Below are 16597 nucleotides of genomic sequence, written 5' to 3'. Positions count from 1 at the left end.
CCTCATCTCGGGAGTTGATAAGCTTGAAGTCATAAACAGCGCAGTGCTTGACGCACAACGAAGAGCTGCTGTCAAAACGCACGAAAGTGCTGTTTGAATGAATGTTTATGTGCCTGCTTCTGCCTACCACCGCTCAGTCAGATACTTAGATAATTCTATGCTTGTATGCTCAGTCAGATTATATGCAACGCAGGACACGCTAGATAATATCTAGTAATATCATCAACCATGTGTAGTTAACTAGTGATTATGATTGATTGTTTTTTATAAGACAAGTTTAATGCTAGCTAGCAACTTACCTTGGCTTACTGCATTCGCGTAACAGGCAGTCTCCTTGTGGAGTGCAACGAGAGAGAGGGAGGTCGTTATTGCGTTGGACTTGTTAACTGTAAGGTTGCAGGATTGGATCCCCCGAGCTGACAAGGTGAAAATCTGTCGTTCTGCACCTGAACAAGGCAGTTAACCCGCCGTTTCTAGGCCGTCATTGAAAATAAGATTGCCTAGTTAAATAAAGGTATAAAAATAAACAAAACATTTGGGGGCAAATCGGCGCCCAAAATTACCGATTTCCGATTGTTATGAAAACTTGAAATCGGCCCTAATTAATCGGCCATACCGATTAATCGGTCAACCTCTACTGTGTATGTAAACTTACTCACTGTGGTGTACCTAATAAAGTAGCCACTAAATGCATAGCCAGGACTATAATAAATGTTCATAAGCTTAGTTCAACCCAACCAACAACTTGGGCAAATGATAGCTGACACTGCAGTAGTAGTAGTGTCATTAGTGAGGGCAACAATAGGTCTTCGTTAGGTTAAGGTCAACACCACCACCATTCAAGGGTCACCTCTCATGTAAGCAAGCGCGAGGTTAGCAACACAACCCAACCTTAAGGTCATGCCCTCCTGTTGGTGGTAAAAAAAATAACAAGAACGCCAGATTTAGGAACGATAGAAAGACATTGAAAGAATGGGGGGTGGGGGTGGGTGGAGGAGGGAGGTGGGGGCTCTGTGCACCTTGACAGGAAGGAGAAAGGTGAAGAGCACGAGTTGAGTTGAGTGAGGTTATTTTGGCTGAAAAGGGGGCTGAGGGGGAGGGCGGAAGCAGCGCAAGAACCCACAATTAACTGAACCCCTGGTAGAGAGAGGGAGATGGAGAGATAGAGAGCAAGGAGGGGAAATGAACGGGGCTGCAAACTTACTGCACCCTGAAAGTACTGTTCTCACCACAACACCTGATAAGTACAATGGAAAAACGTCTGGTTTCCTTCACACTGTTAAGTGGTTGCACTCTCCATGCAGTTACAGTTTGGTAGCAATACTTCAAAGACAGGAGTAACAGACAAAATAAAATAAAAAGACAAAACATGGCATGGCATGCCGTTTTGTGTTTGTTTTTTTTGGTGTGGCTTTTTCATTTGAATAACTCGACATGTGAATAAAAGTTAATGGTTTTAGATAACACACGACACTATCATCAGATGTACAAGCGCATCGGCTGTTGAAATCCAGGCTAGTTGAATGTTTAGGAAACGATTCCTGTTTCCCTCGCTCCCTCACCCTTTTATAAACAATTTCGATGTTCAGATTTAGCCTGTACATATTAATTCTAGCGACAGAGCGTCAAATGGAAGTGGATCTATATCTTTACTACCTCCAGCCCCCCTGACAAGTAGGTCATTAGGATGATTTGTACGTGGGCTCTCCACAGAGGACCATTTACAATATTCACTTTAGATAACGTATGATTCTTGGCCCTGAAACCGGATGGCTTTCTTAGAAACACTTTGTTAGCAGTCTTCCAGTTGATAAATTATTTAGGACATGTGGTCGGAAACATCAATACAATCTTTATTGTAATTAAAAAAGGATCCCACCAACAATATTGCACTGTTCAACATTGAGCCTTGAAGCTGAGCAGCGAGATAATTCAGAAAGAAAAGCTTGATTTAGTATGGAAGAGAAGACATTTTAAATTAAAATCTCTCTCATGCATTGTTCTTAAATGTTTGTCTTTCGGTACATAAATGGATAAAATAATGAAATTGCTAGTCAGGCTTTTTTAAATAAAGAGATTTTTTTTCCCCAGACTTAGGCTTCTATCCAGGTTTCTTAAACAAAAAAGTTGACTTGCTGTCATTTCATCAAAGTCAACCCCACCACGGGCAAAAACCTTACATAACATCAAATCAACATCTAATCAACATAAAAAGTTGGTAAATATTCAATTGAATTGTCAACAAAGGTGAATTCAATGTCAAATGAAGATATTGTCAATGCACCATTAGGCTCTGTGCAATGAACCCAGTATCACCTCTCAACGACCTGTCAGTTCTTGCCCCCAACCTCCCAACCCCTCATACTCATTCACAAAACTGTTATTGGATTCATGTAATTGAATCGGTAGTTAAATCGAGTGTGAAATTATTGTTACATTGGGGTTATATTGAGGCGAGGAGGCTACCACCAAAGGTTATCTATATTTCTCAATCACAGTTCACCTGCCAACTGTAGCTATAAAGCGAGGACTGCATTGCTAATGATCTATTAAGATATAGAAGATAGATATGCGCAAAGATAGATACCACATAGATAGATGTGTACAAAGATAGATGTGTACAAAGATAGCCTATATTGACTGCACTACAGTCAATGCAAACGATGGGGGTGTGATTCCCCTTGGTTCTGTGGTAAGATGGTGTTATGGTCATGTAGGCACTGGCTAACCCACTGTACTGCAGTTAAAGGAAAGGTTCACTCATTTTGAATGTTATATTGTTTTTTTTTGCTTCTCTGAGCGATGTTCTATTGATTCACTGGGTCATTTCATGTTTTCACATGTATCTGAGCTATTGGCGTTCAAGCAGGCAGAAATCCAACCGGTATTACGTAGCACTGTGATAAAGTCGCTCTCACTATACTGGAAATTAATAGCAATACAACTTTTCGATTGGGAAAACCTCTACCACACATGTCAGACTTCAATATTGGACGATGTCACAACTCAGGAGGATGTCTTCTCTCAAAGGAGCCATTGATCACATTTCTGCGATATTCCTAGCTCGATACATTTGTAATTTAATGGAGGATCTAGCACATTTTTCCTATTTGTCTGCCTCTTTAAACCTGGGTGCATTGCATGGTGCAGATGCCAGAGATATATAGAAAGAAAACAGGAATCCAATGAATGAAGGAATGTATAACGCCCACACCCAGCAGACTGTAGACCAATCGCGTTCACGTTCTCATGCTGCGCCACACAGTTGCTAAGCTAATCGTCACGCAATCCCTTCTCAAAGTCAGTGTATATGTCGAGAAACATGCCTATTTTCCTCGAAAGTACGTAATGTCATGATTCCTAAGCTATACAATAATACAGATAGCAAGTTAATGATCTCATATCTTGGAAAATATTTCTGATGTTGAACTTCTTTTTGACGAAATTCGTGCTAATGTTGGGTTTTTGAGCTAGCGCCCAATAGACTCCCATTCACTCCTTGTCCCCGAATCGGCCAGAATTCACCGAGCGGCCCAAAAGTATATCTGCCGTTGTGAATGTTAGACCTCACTCTGTGAGGCACATCGATCAGCAGGTTGAACATGGTGAGACTGTAGACTCCTAAATTGATAGTGCAGTTTGTTTAGGCGATTTTACAGCTAACTAGCTACGTTACATGTGATATTGTCTTTGGTATTATTGTGTGTTATTATTGTGTTTGCTAGCTAGCTAGCCAGCCAGCCCATAGAGAGAGCATTGCATTGTGGATTTTGCAGTCAACTTTAGCTGCAACAAATTACCATATGGATTTTCCATGTAACTACCAACATTATATACACCAAAATGAAGCATTTGTTCACAAAAAAACATTATTCTCACATATTAGTGTTATTTAACACTGTAAATTAAAGGAATGAGTGGTTTTGGGTGGATTTCCGCAGTGTATGAGTTGAGCTACTGATGGTTACTTAGGGACAGAGTTCAAGTGGTCTAGAGCTGATCTGGGAAAGTAGTGGCTGAACTGGGATCAAGTCCCCACTCTTATTGATTGTGATGTAAAAGACTGAACCCATCCTAGATTAGCCTTCCTATTCTGAGACAGTTAGTGCATATGAGTCCTGAAGCACATCTCCATAGGGAGAGTGTATAGAGTGTTTAGCACAGTACAATATCTTGTGGGGAATGTGTTTTTGTCAGTCACACATACAAAAACACAAGATGCTACCAGTTGAAGACCACAAAACCACCAAATCAGTCTCGTGGTGCCACATCACTGGCTTCTTATGGATGTCACTGCTGTAGGGTATAATTGTGTACTAACTGTGTCCCTAATAGGGGTGAGGTGTGGGGAGGGGAGTAAGGGGGGTGGAGGGGTAAGGTGGGGGATAAGGGGAGCGTTCTCTCACCCCAGCAGAGGGCAGTCTCTTCCCGTCGGGGTTAGGGCGCATGGGCAGGGAGCTGTAGAGTCGAACGCTGTGGTCGCCTGATACACCGTATCTGCTCTGTAGAGAGAGAGAGAGAGAGAGAGAGAGAGAGAGAGAGAGAGAGAGAGAGAGAGAGAGAGAGAGAGAGAGAGAGAAAAAATCTACTTTGAACATGTTTTCACTCAATAAACCCATCTCTTGAATGATCACGGTTATTGCATGGCTTGAGGCATGCAACCTACAATACATCAGCAGATGTAGAGGTCAGCAGAATTAGGGTCTGGGTAGATTGTCATCAGGGACAAGCATCCACTCCGTATTGATGTCTAGACATACACCCCTATCTAAGTTTTGGCATTGGCAGCCATGTTGAAATTGCCCCATACAGCATCCTTGATTGCGTTCCAAATGGCAAAGTATTTCCTATATTGTTAACTACTTTGAATAGTTGTTTTAAGTAGTGCACTAATAGGGAATAAGGTGCCATTTAAGACTCATGTGTAGTGAGAGTAAGTATATCCCCAGTCCGCCACGCAGTTTGGAGACTCTCTCCCTTCCCCAATGTTTGTGTGGGAAAACACACGCTGCAGGAGGGTTGGCACTGCAGCTCTGGAGCCTGGGTACTTGGGAATCTAATGACTCACAACAAGGCCCTGCCTGCCAGTGGAGTGTTCGCCTCAATGGGCTTCACGCTGCAACCACCGAGGGCAGCGGGACATCCCATGAGCAGATTCTCTCTCTCTTTTTTCTCCAATAATTTTTGGGATGGTAAAACGTTTTCAGTGTAATCTTAAAAGACTAAAACCAGATATAATTTATGTAGAAACCATAATGGAGCTATATATGTTTTTACTAACAATCCAAAAATAAAAAGTAGACAGTCAAGGACAATCTACAATTCCCAGAGTGTCAAGACATGGGGCCCCCATTGATTTTGTTATAATGTTTGAGTCACTCAGATAGCATAAGAACACGGCATAAGCCCTGGCAAAATGTGTACAATTGCAGGAAACTAGGTTTGAAACGGTGTAGAAAACCTAGGCGAAACACTGCTACAGTAAATAGTCTGACAACAATAAGAAACAAACATCAGTGATGATCCAACTGGCTGTCCCTATAGGAGAACCCTTTTTGGTTCCTGATAGATCCCTTTTTTGGTTCCATTGAGAACCCTTTTGGGTTCCAGGTAACATTCCGTGGAAAGTGTTCTACCTGGAACCCAAAAGGGTTTTCTACCTGGAACCAAAAATGGTTATTCAAAGGGTTCTCCTTTGGGGACCGCCAAAGAACCCTTTTAGGTTCTAGATAGCACATTCTTTCCTGGTATGGTGAGTGGCTGAGAAATCGATTTGTAGTGTGAAATCGGTATGTAATTCGACCAGATGTGTATTGTGTACAGTATTCAGTGCAATAGTTAATGGGTTTACCCAATGTGATGCATACAATGTTCTGATGTGGATTAACATGCGAGGGGGGAAAACACAGTGCAGCAGTCCAGAACAAATATCACAATAATAAATATAACTCTACACTCACTCTCTCTCACACACACACACACACACACACACACACACACACACACACACACACACACACACACACACACACACACACACACACACACACACACACACACACACACATATTCAAGGGCAGGGTTCCAGATTGCTATGCAGTGAGAACATGTATATTTAACAACGAAGTGAGAGAATGTCCACGGACCAATCAGGGCTTGCTGTGCAACTCTTTTCTTGTCAGTCACATGCTGGTGACAAAGACGCACAAAAGGAACGTACAGGAGAAAAGGGGTGTATGCTAAATGGAACCCTATTCCCTAGTGCACTACTTTTGACCAAAGATATATGAGCCATGTTCAAATGTAGTGTATTATAAAAAGAATAGGGTGCCATTTGGGACTTCATAGCGAAACGCCTGTAAACATTTTGACTGACCCGGGTGCAGTGTGAAAACGAAGCAGTGAAATGCAATCGACTATAATGTGAATACATTTTTATAAAAAGGAAAATATTATATTTCAAATAATGCAGTCTCAAAGAAAAGTGACACTTGATTGGATTCAGCGAAGTAAGGCAGAGTAACTTGTCAGACACAGCTTGGGGGATGCAACCCGATGTGTAATTCCTATAGTTTACATTACAAAAAGCAACACAATTGCTCATAACAATTAAACTTTTTTAACGTTTCCTTTCCTGACATGACTAAATAGCCAACAAAGAATTGAATGAGCATAGGCCAACACACAACACCGATATACACAAAATGAAGAGCTAAATGCTAAATGCTAGCCAACGAAGAATTAAGAGTGAGCATGGGGCAACACACAACACCCACAAATCCAAAATGCACAGCTATACGCAAACCTCTAGCCAACAAAGAAATGCTATAGCGTGAGGCAACACACAAACACGCAACACCCATAGTACCAACACGCACAGGTAAAAGATAGCAACAAAGAAATGTGTCAGGATGGGGCAATACACAACACCGATAAAACCCAAAATGCAGAGCTAAATGCTAACAGCTAGTCAACAAAGAAATGTGTACACATTGGAGCAGCACACAAACACACAACATCCATAAACCCAACAGGCTAAGCGACAGTAAGTGCTAACCAGCCATGATACCGGACATCGGCTCCATTTCTCTTCAACACCAGCCTCTTAAACAGGCCTTAAAACCTGTTGAGACTCTAGGGGCAGTATTTTCATTTTGGGGGAAAAAACGTTCCCATTTTAAACGGGATATTTTGTCAGGACAAGATGCTACAATATGCATATAATTGACAGCTTTGGATAGAAAACACTCTAACGTTTCCAAAACTGTAAAGATATTGTCTGTGAGTATAACAGAACTGATGTTGCAGGCAAAAGCCTGCAAAAAAATCCAATCTGGAAGTGCCCCAGGTTTTGAAAGCGCTGCGTGGCAATGAGTCCCCATTGAGCTGTGAATGTGCTATGAACCAGCTTACGCTTTCTACGTATTCCCCAAGGTGTCTACAGCATTGTGACGTAATTTTACACATTTATGTTGAAGAATACCAGTAGGGGGCTACATTGCGCAAGTGGTCACATGATGCTCCCGGAGAGAAAATCTTGTGTAAAGTACAGAGGTAGCCATTATTCCAATCGCCTCTACTGAGAAACCAATTGTCCCGGTGGATATATTATCGAATAGATATTTGAAAAACACCTTGGGGATTGATTCTAAACAACGTTTGCCATGTTTCTGTCGATATTATGGAGCTAATTTGGAATATTTTTCTGCGTTGTCGTGACCGCAATTTCCGGTCGATTTCTCAGCCAAACGTGAAGAACAAACAGAGCTATTTCTCCTACAAAAATAATATTTTGGGAAATAAAAAACTTTGGCTATCTACCTGGGAGGGAGTCTCGTGAGTGAAAACATCCGAAGTTCATCAAAGGTAAACGATTTAATTGAATTACTTTTCTGATTTTCGTGACAAGGTTGCCTGCTGCTAGCAAGGCATAATGCTATGCTAGGCTATCGATAAAGTTACACAAATGCTTGTCTAGCTTTGGCTGTAAAGCATATTTTGAAAATCTGAGATGACAGGGTGATTAACAAAAGGCTAAGCTGTGTTCCAATATATTTCACTTGTGATTTTCATGAATAGGAATATTTTCTAGGAAGATGTATGTCCGTTGCGTTATGCTAATTAGTGTCAGATGATGACAACGGTCCCGTTCACGGGATGGGGTGTCACTAGAGGTTAAGAGGACTGTGATGAATTAGTCTAAGTCCCAATAATGTAAACACTAGCTATATAGCATTGTGTTTAATGGGAGGGGGGCTGTGCACTTAACAGAGGCCAATGCCAGTGAGTGTCCCCCGAGGAGAAAATGGCTGTCTCGAACACCTGATAGCTGGCAGGTTGTTAAGTCATAGCCAAGGCCCCCAGACAGACGAAATCATCAGTCCAGAGTGGGATTTATTGAGAACGTGCTGAATGAATGATTTGGAATTCATGGGTTTGTGTTGAATTGTGTGCATTTTTAGGATCACATAGGAGATTGAGAATGCTCGTTAAGGACAATAACCAAGAGAGTGGCACATAAATGCTAGTAACACAACTGTGACGGTCTATAGTGAAGAATACTGTACGAGCACTGTCAATTGCATAGTGAGATACATTTAAAAAGTGCACTACAGTATAGGGAATAGTGTTCCATTTGGGACGCAGACAGAGATTCATATGAAACATAGTAAAAATACAGAGACAAATGTGCATGTGTTGAAAGTGTAGAGAAGCCTACATCTCAAATGCCAGAAGAATCCAGATCCGTCCTTACATTGTCCAGCTCCTGTCATATTGAGGACATACTGTACCTCCGAGCAATAATACAATAATAAAAATAACTCTCTCTCTCTCTCGTTCTCTCTCTCTCTTTTTCTCTCTCACACACACACACACACACACACTCTCTCTAAGTGATTGCTATATTTCATCTCATGGCGAATTGGCCGCGGGCCCAGTGAGCTATCATTATGCAAATGACGGCAATTCAATTTCAGTTGGTCGAAGGGGGAATTTCTAATTAGGATAACGCAAAACACTCGAGAGAATGGGGGGGTGAAGAGGGAGTAGCCACTGACGTGAACACCTACACTCCAATGCTGCTGTTTCTGCCCCTGAGTCTGTCTCCCCCTGTTGTACCTGTCAACGGTACCTTCTTACAGGGGATTCACAGTCTTACTGTACAGTCCTACTGTGTCCATGTTAGGACATGCCTCAATCCATAGAAAGCCTCTATAGACTCATGTTCTGATCTAGTGATCTGACTTGACTACACCTACTCCTGTAACCAAAAAAGCCACCGTCTACTACCTGAGAAACGTGGGCGTGCTTGTGATTACTGTAAATATCACATTCATTATCAAGTCGTTGTTACTGTAACTCACGCCACTTCCTCAAAGCATGCACTTTCTGGTTGACTACTATACTTTACACTGAGTGTCCCAAACATTAAGAACACCTTCCTAATATTGACTTGTACCCTACAAGGTGTCGAAAGCGTTCCACAGGGATGCTGGCCCATGTTGACTCCAACGCTTCCCACAGTGGTGTCAAGTTAGCAATATGTCCTTTGGGTGGTGGACCATTCTTGAAACTGTCGAGTGTGGAGGAACCCAGGCACCTACTACCATACCCGTTCAAAGGCACTTCAATATTTTGTCTAGCCAATTCAACCTCTGAATGGCACACATACAAAATCCATGTCTCAATTGTCTCAAGGCTTAAAGATCCTTCTTTAACCTGTCTCTTTCCCTTACACTGAAAGGACATTATCATCATTTTCACAATTTCACAGTATTATTCCAACCTCACAGTGTGGAAATATATATAAAAACCACAGGAAAACCACATGTATGACTGCACTGGACCTTTAACAATTACATACTTCAGTATCTATTTTGAATACATTCACTTGGTTCTAGTCATGAAATGTAAGGCGTACATAATGGGAAGTCACTGCTTCCGATTGATGTCAAAATATGTTTCATGATAATTGAGTTGAGGCTTTCTACTTACAGTGATGGGGCTATACGTTAGCTATCGGAGGACTTACATTATAACACAGTACAACACGGCTGGTGTTTTAGGTTGTGTAGCCCCAGCTTCGCGTAGTAGTCTACTGTCCCTGTGATTGAGCGCATTTCCAATTCCTCCGCGGTCAATAGAGGCAAAAGAACATCTCGGTAATGAACCACCAAAGTACCGTACAGTGTGTGTGTGTGTGTGTGTGTGTATGTGCGTGTGTGTGCGTGTGTGTGTGTGTGTGTGTTGTTATGCATTCAACAGCTCAGAGGGGACACTACGTTCCCAGCACGAAAAATACGAATAAAAAAGAGGCTTTGGTCGGAAGCCAAATCACATCTCAGGTTTTTGTTGTGGTCTAAACAGTTCTGATTAAGTGAATATGTGCTCTTTGAAAGTGCAAGAGAAGTACATTTGAGTGTTTGTTTGCATATTGTACAGATGTGTGTGTACGTGCGTGTGTTGTTATGCCTTTGGTGTCTGTTGTCCATATGACCCTACTTCTGTAGCAGAGAAACTGCACAATGTATTGCTGTGGGTCTTTGCATTACTTGCTTTAGCATGGTGCATGCGCAAGTGTGTTTGTGTTTGTGTGTGCGTACATATGTGTGTGTGTGCGTGTGCGTGTGTGTGTTGTGTCAGCTAGATACACAGACACGGAACAGAGGATATAGCTGAGATCAGCAACTCACACCGGCCTGTCAGATATATTGTCCACTGAGCAAAATAATCACAATTGGACTATGTTAGACTATGGAGGTTATTAGGTTAATTATGTTAATTAATTCAAAGCACCATTACAATACTCTTGGAAAACGAAATCAACTCAACCTTTTGTCAGCATATTAACTACCCTGAAAAGGGAGAGAAGTCAACTTTATGTGTTTGAAACTACAATATGTACAGTAATTGCATATGCACGTACGCCAAGCACATAACCTTAGCAAGGACATTCCTGAACAAACTCTGAAACACTTTCTGTTGAAGCGATTACGTTGGATTTTTGACAGTTATCCCGTGACAAATGTAGTACTTTCAATAATTGTCTCCCAACAAAACACAAATCTTTCTCTCGCAAAACAAGGCTAAAAGCCAAACTTTTCCATTTTCTTTCGACAAATTCAACACTCAAACATCTCCATTTCCACTGTTTGCTTTTCCCAGTCTGTTATGGGATTATTCTACTGGCTTTCATTACAACAACTGCATTCCAGTAATCTACCGTTTGCATGTTCCTCCCTCACAAAAGAGCCTCCCCTGTTTTCACCCAAACCTAAATCTACTCCCAACCATCTGTTTTCTTAGCGAATCATTGTCGTGTAGCCAGTTCAAAGCTCCGTAGACATTCCCCTGTCACTGTGTACTGTATCCTAACTATGCAGTCTGCTCACAGAGTAAGACTGCAGTCAGACGGCACCGTACAAAGAGTCAATCACCACCTTCCGGAGACACCTGAAACCCCACCTCTTTAAGGAATACCTAGGATAGGATAAAGTAATCCCTCTCACCCCCCTTAAAAGATTTAGATGCACTACTGTTCCACTGGATGCCATAAGGTGAATGCACCAATTTGTAAGTCGCTCTGGATAAGAGCGTCTGCTAAATGACTTAAATGTAAATGTAATGTAAATGATTTGAGTGCAAGTGACAAGAGACAACTTCCATTGCTTTCTGGACCCCTTTATAATGCACTTATCTATTGCGTTCGCGATAGACAGAGTGCTGAGCTACGTAAGCATGTGAGTGGTATAGCCTTGCGTGTACTTTATTGGCCTTGACGAGAGGTATAGAAAGATCCTCGCCTCGACTCACACAACGGCAGAAAGTCGAGTACATGGCTTTTTGAGGTTGACACTGAAGGCACATATCCAGTGATTGATCTTATACACTGAGTACACCAAACATTAGGAACACTTTCTTAATATTGAGTTTCACCCCCCCCCTACCCTCTTTGCCCTCAGAACAGACTCAATTCATCACAGTTGTGTCAAGTTGGCTGGATGTCCTTTGGGCGGTGGACCATTCTTGATACACACGGGAAACTGTTGAGCGCGAAAAACCCAACAGCATTGTAGTTCTTGACACAAACCAGTGCGCCTGGGACCTACTCCCATACCCTGTTTAAAGGCATGTCAATCTTTTGTCTTGCCTATTCACCCTCTGAATGGCACACATACGCAATCCACGTCTCGATTGTCTCCAGGCTTAAAAATCCTTCTTTAAACCGTCTCCTTCATCTACACGGAATGAGGTGGATTTAAAAGGTGACATCAATAAGGGATCATAGCTTTCAACTAGATTCATCTGGTCAGTCTATGTCATGGAAAGAGCAGGTGTCCTTAATGTTTTGTATACTCAGTGTACAACCAAACGTCTATGTAATATCGAGTTTGATTTGTTTTTTGGGAGTTCGATTTTGCTTTTGTGTTTGATAGTAGTCTCCTCTCTTGGACTTGTCTCTCTTAACAATCTTTTTTATTTGTATTTACACTGAAATACAGAACGGCTGACTGTTCTGAGCGAACTGCACTAAAAATAAGCAACGTGAAGGGTTGAACCTCACACTTTGTCTTCGCTGACTTATGAATCAGCCAGGCAAAAGCGCTCCCAAGGTCGTTCTGTGTTCTGTCGGAGTGAAGATACAACAAAAGAATTGCTTCCATGGTCCGTGGAGCAAGTCTGCCAGTCAGAAAGCAGCACAGGCAGAAGCCCTCAAACTTCATCGTGAACCCTCGTACCCTTATAAGTAGTAGGGTCATGTATTACATTAGTCATCTGTATAATGAGCTCTTCTATTGACATCTGCGTTGGCTGAGATAAGTCAAAGATGAATTCCTGATGGAAGCCTAATCCAAAAAGTATATGATCTCTGGATATAGTCATAATTCGTTCACAAAATGTTACAATTTCAATGGGATTTTGGAGACACTATGCCAGGTGCATATGTGTCACGACTTCTGCCGATGCCTCTCCTTGTTCGGGTGGTGCTTGGCGGTCGACGTCACCGGTCTTCTTTCTAGCCATCATTGATCCATTTTTCATTTTCCATTGGTTTTGTCTTGTCTTCCTACACACCTGGTTTCAATCCCATTCATTACCTGTTGTGTATTTAACCCTCTATTTCCCATCATGTCTTTGTCAAAGATTGTTTCTTGTTTCAGTTTCGGTCCTCGTACCCAATTTGTTTCATTTGTATTTATGGTTTTGGAGTTATATTTTGTTTTATTAAATGACTCCATTTACCGAGTTTATTCTCCTGCGCCTGACTTCCCTGCCACCTATACACACGTTTGTGACAATATGATTCACAGAGCACCTAATCTCTAAATATTCAACTATAAGGATATTTAGCTCACTGCAGCCTATATCTATAGCTGAGAGCACCATGCTTCTCCGAGTCATGTTCAGTAGGGCACACCCTAGCAAACCATCTTACAACATTTTTGAAAAGTTTTAGACACTGAAAAAAAAAAATTGTTCCCTATTAGACAAGTCAAGGTATAGTACCACCCGGTTTTAAATTGTTTCAAAACTTTTCCTTCCTACTGAACACTACCCAAGTGTCAGTCAGCCACACAGGTCACAACCCTCATTTATATTATACAAAGCGCTGATCTCATACCCTGTATTTACTGTTGCAGTATCCACACTGTTGTGGTACAACATTATAAATCCACCTCACTGTTGACTGGAAGATCAACAAAAAGTGAAAACTATGCGAGACACGTAAACAGACCGTGGGTAGAGGAAAGGAGGAGGAAGAGGGGCGTTCACTCAATGTTTTAATAGAATGTTGACAGGTGATAGACTTACACACACACACACACGGATACACACAGGCACACACATATGCACACACACACACACACACCTACGAGACTGAGCCTCACCATGTCATGAAAAACATATGATGTTCTTATAAGCAACTTTTACCATCAGGGCCGGACTAGCACAGCTGTGGAACGGGGCACCTACCTCCAAGGGGGCCCCCACACCCGATATACTGTATAGTTAACTTTCTGCAATTCTACACATTTGCCATGAGGCAGACAGAAGAATGTGCAGTTTTGTAGCTTATCTCATGCTATTTTACACATTTTGCCTGACCTCCTGGTGGCCCACAACTGACATGTTCATATGCTATCTTTCTTTGTGGGGGGACACGTCGGGGCCCCAGGGTACGTGCCCTGCATGCTTGTTTTGTAATCTGGTCCTGTAAACCATACTTTTCTGCACTCTCTTTTTTTCTTACTGTGTAAATATTGACAGAGAAAATCAAGCGAGACCACCTATGTTTTCGAAAAAGGAAAAAATCCACTGCTGGAAGCACATTTGTCCCTCAAAAGACAAACTAGTAGCTAAACCGGACAATCTGTGTCTAAATCACAGTGTTCTGCGGTACCTGGGAGGCATTCTCTTGGTAGCAATTCACAACCTTTTTAAATAGCAGCATTACAGGCCTAGTCAGCCTGCTGAAGAATCTGGCAGCTACATGCTTAGCCAGTGAGTAATATCATTATGTAAGCCTAGGCCAGGAGGGCAGGCATAGCTCAGTCCCTGTAGCCACATATCTCCATGTTTGAACTGCATACTGTACAGACAGGGACCAGTGAGAGAGACTACTGCGTATGGATGTGTCCCAAATGGCACCTTGTTTCCTTTATAGTGCACAACTTTTTACCAAGGCCATGGTCAAAAGTAGTGCACTATATAAGGAAAAGGTTCCCTTTTGGGACACACATTGTATGAAACCACTGAAAAATTATTCAGGCTTTCGTAAGCTCAACATTTCAGACCGCTGCGGGAAAATGAGAGTGATATTACGCAATATGCTGTTTATGCAATGGGACTGACATGAGAGTGAGTGCATGGGCTCAGGACTGTACAGTATGGTATCTTTGTGGTATCATATCAATGGCGTCTTTAGGATAGCTGTATTCCTATAGGAATGGATTGCAGTTGCCATTCGTGATGGAAGTGGAGTGTGGTGGATTAAATCTATTGTTCCTGAATCCAAGCCAAAGACGTTTTTTTTTGCTTTTTTTTCTCCCCAATTTCGTGGTATCCAATTGTTTTAGTAGCTACTATCTTGTCTCATCGCTACAACTCCCGTACGGGCTCGGGAGAGACGAAGGTTGAAAGTCATGCGTCCTCCGATACACAACACAACCAAGCCGCACTGCTTCTTAACACAGCGCGCATCCAACCCGGAAGCCAGCCGGGTGCACTGCGCCCGGCGAACCCAGGTTCTTTGGTGGCACAGCTGGCGCTGCAGTACAGCGCCCTTAACCACTGCGCCACCCGGGAGGCCCCCAAATATGTTTTTTCTGTATGTACAGTACCAGTCAAAAGTTTGGACACACCTACTCATTCAAAGGTCTTTCTTTATTTTTAATATTTTCTACATTGTAGAACAATAGTGAAGACATCAAAACTATTAAATAACACATGCGGAATCATGGAGTAACCAAAAAACTGTTAAACAAATCCAAATATATTTTAAATTTTAGATTCTTCAAAGTGCCACCCTTTGCCTTGATGATAGCTTTGCACTCTCTTGGCATTCTCTCAACCAGCTTCAGCTAGAATTATTTTCTAACATTCTTGATGGAGTTCCCACATATGCTGAGCACTTGTTGGTTCCATTTCCTTCACTCTGCGGTCCAACTCATCCCAAATCATCTCAATTGGGTTGAGGTCGGGTGATTGTGGAGGCCAGGTCATCTGATGCAGCACTCCATCACTCTCCTTCTTGGTCAAATAGCCCTTACACAGCCTGGAGGTGTTTCAGGTCATTGTCCTGTTGAAAAACAAATGATAGTCCCACTAAGCACCAACCAGATGGAATGTCGTATCGCTGCAGAATGCTGTGGTAGCCATGCTGGTTAAGTGTGCCTTGAATTCTAGATAAATCATCCTACATCATCACATCTCCTCCATGCTTCACGGTGGGAACCACACATGCGGAGATCATCCGTTCATCTACTCTGCGTCTCACAAAGACACAGCGGTTGGGACCAAACATCTCCAATTTGGACTCATCAGACCAAAGGACAGATTTCCACCGGTCTAATGTCCATTGCTCATGTTTCTTGGCCCAAGCAAGTCTCTTCTCATTATTAGTGTCCTTTAGTAGTGGTTTCTTTGCAGCAATTCGACCATGAAGGTCTGATTCACACAGTCTCCTCTGAACAGTTGATGTTGAGCTGTGTCTGGTTCTAGAACTCTTTGAAGCATTTATTTGGGCTGCAATTTCTGAGGCTGGTAACTAATGAACGTATCCTCTGCAGCAGAGGTAATTCTGGGTCTTCCTTTCCTGTGGCGGTTGATGGTTTTTGCAACTGCACTTGAAGAAACTTGAAATGTTCCTGATTGACTGACCTTCATGTCTTAAAGTAATGATGGACTGTCGTTTATCTTTTCTTATTTGAGCTGTTCTTACCATAATATGGACTTGGTCTTTTACCAAATAGCCCTATCTTCTGTATACCACCCCTACCTTGTCACAACACAACTGATTGGCTCAAATGCATTAAGAAAGAAAGAGATCACAAATGAACTTTTAACAAGACACACCATTCCAGGTGACTAGCCC

The 16597-nt window shown here is 42.2% G+C and overlaps 1 protein-coding gene across 3 annotated transcripts in view; it reads right to left on the bottom strand.

Moving 5' to 3' along the window:
* The window catches only part of LOC115142835 (TOX high mobility group box family member 2), a 140137-nt gene that overhangs the window by 87176 nt on the left and 36364 nt on the right, over positions 1-16597 (bottom strand). For all 3 annotated transcript variants that reach the window (XM_029682608.2, XM_029682610.2, XM_065001652.1), the window contains exon 2: positions 4407-4502. In XM_029682608.2, the coding sequence (XP_029538468.1) occupies positions 4407-4502 (96 nt within the window). The remainder of the gene's footprint in view (positions 1-4406; positions 4503-16597) is intronic.

This window comes from Oncorhynchus nerka, linkage group LG15 (assembly GCF_034236695.1).
Source record: "Oncorhynchus nerka isolate Pitt River linkage group LG15, Oner_Uvic_2.0, whole genome shotgun sequence".
Lineage (NCBI taxonomy): Eukaryota > Metazoa > Chordata > Actinopteri > Salmoniformes > Salmonidae > Oncorhynchus > Oncorhynchus nerka.
This window is presented reverse-complemented; position numbering and strand designations above follow the sequence as displayed.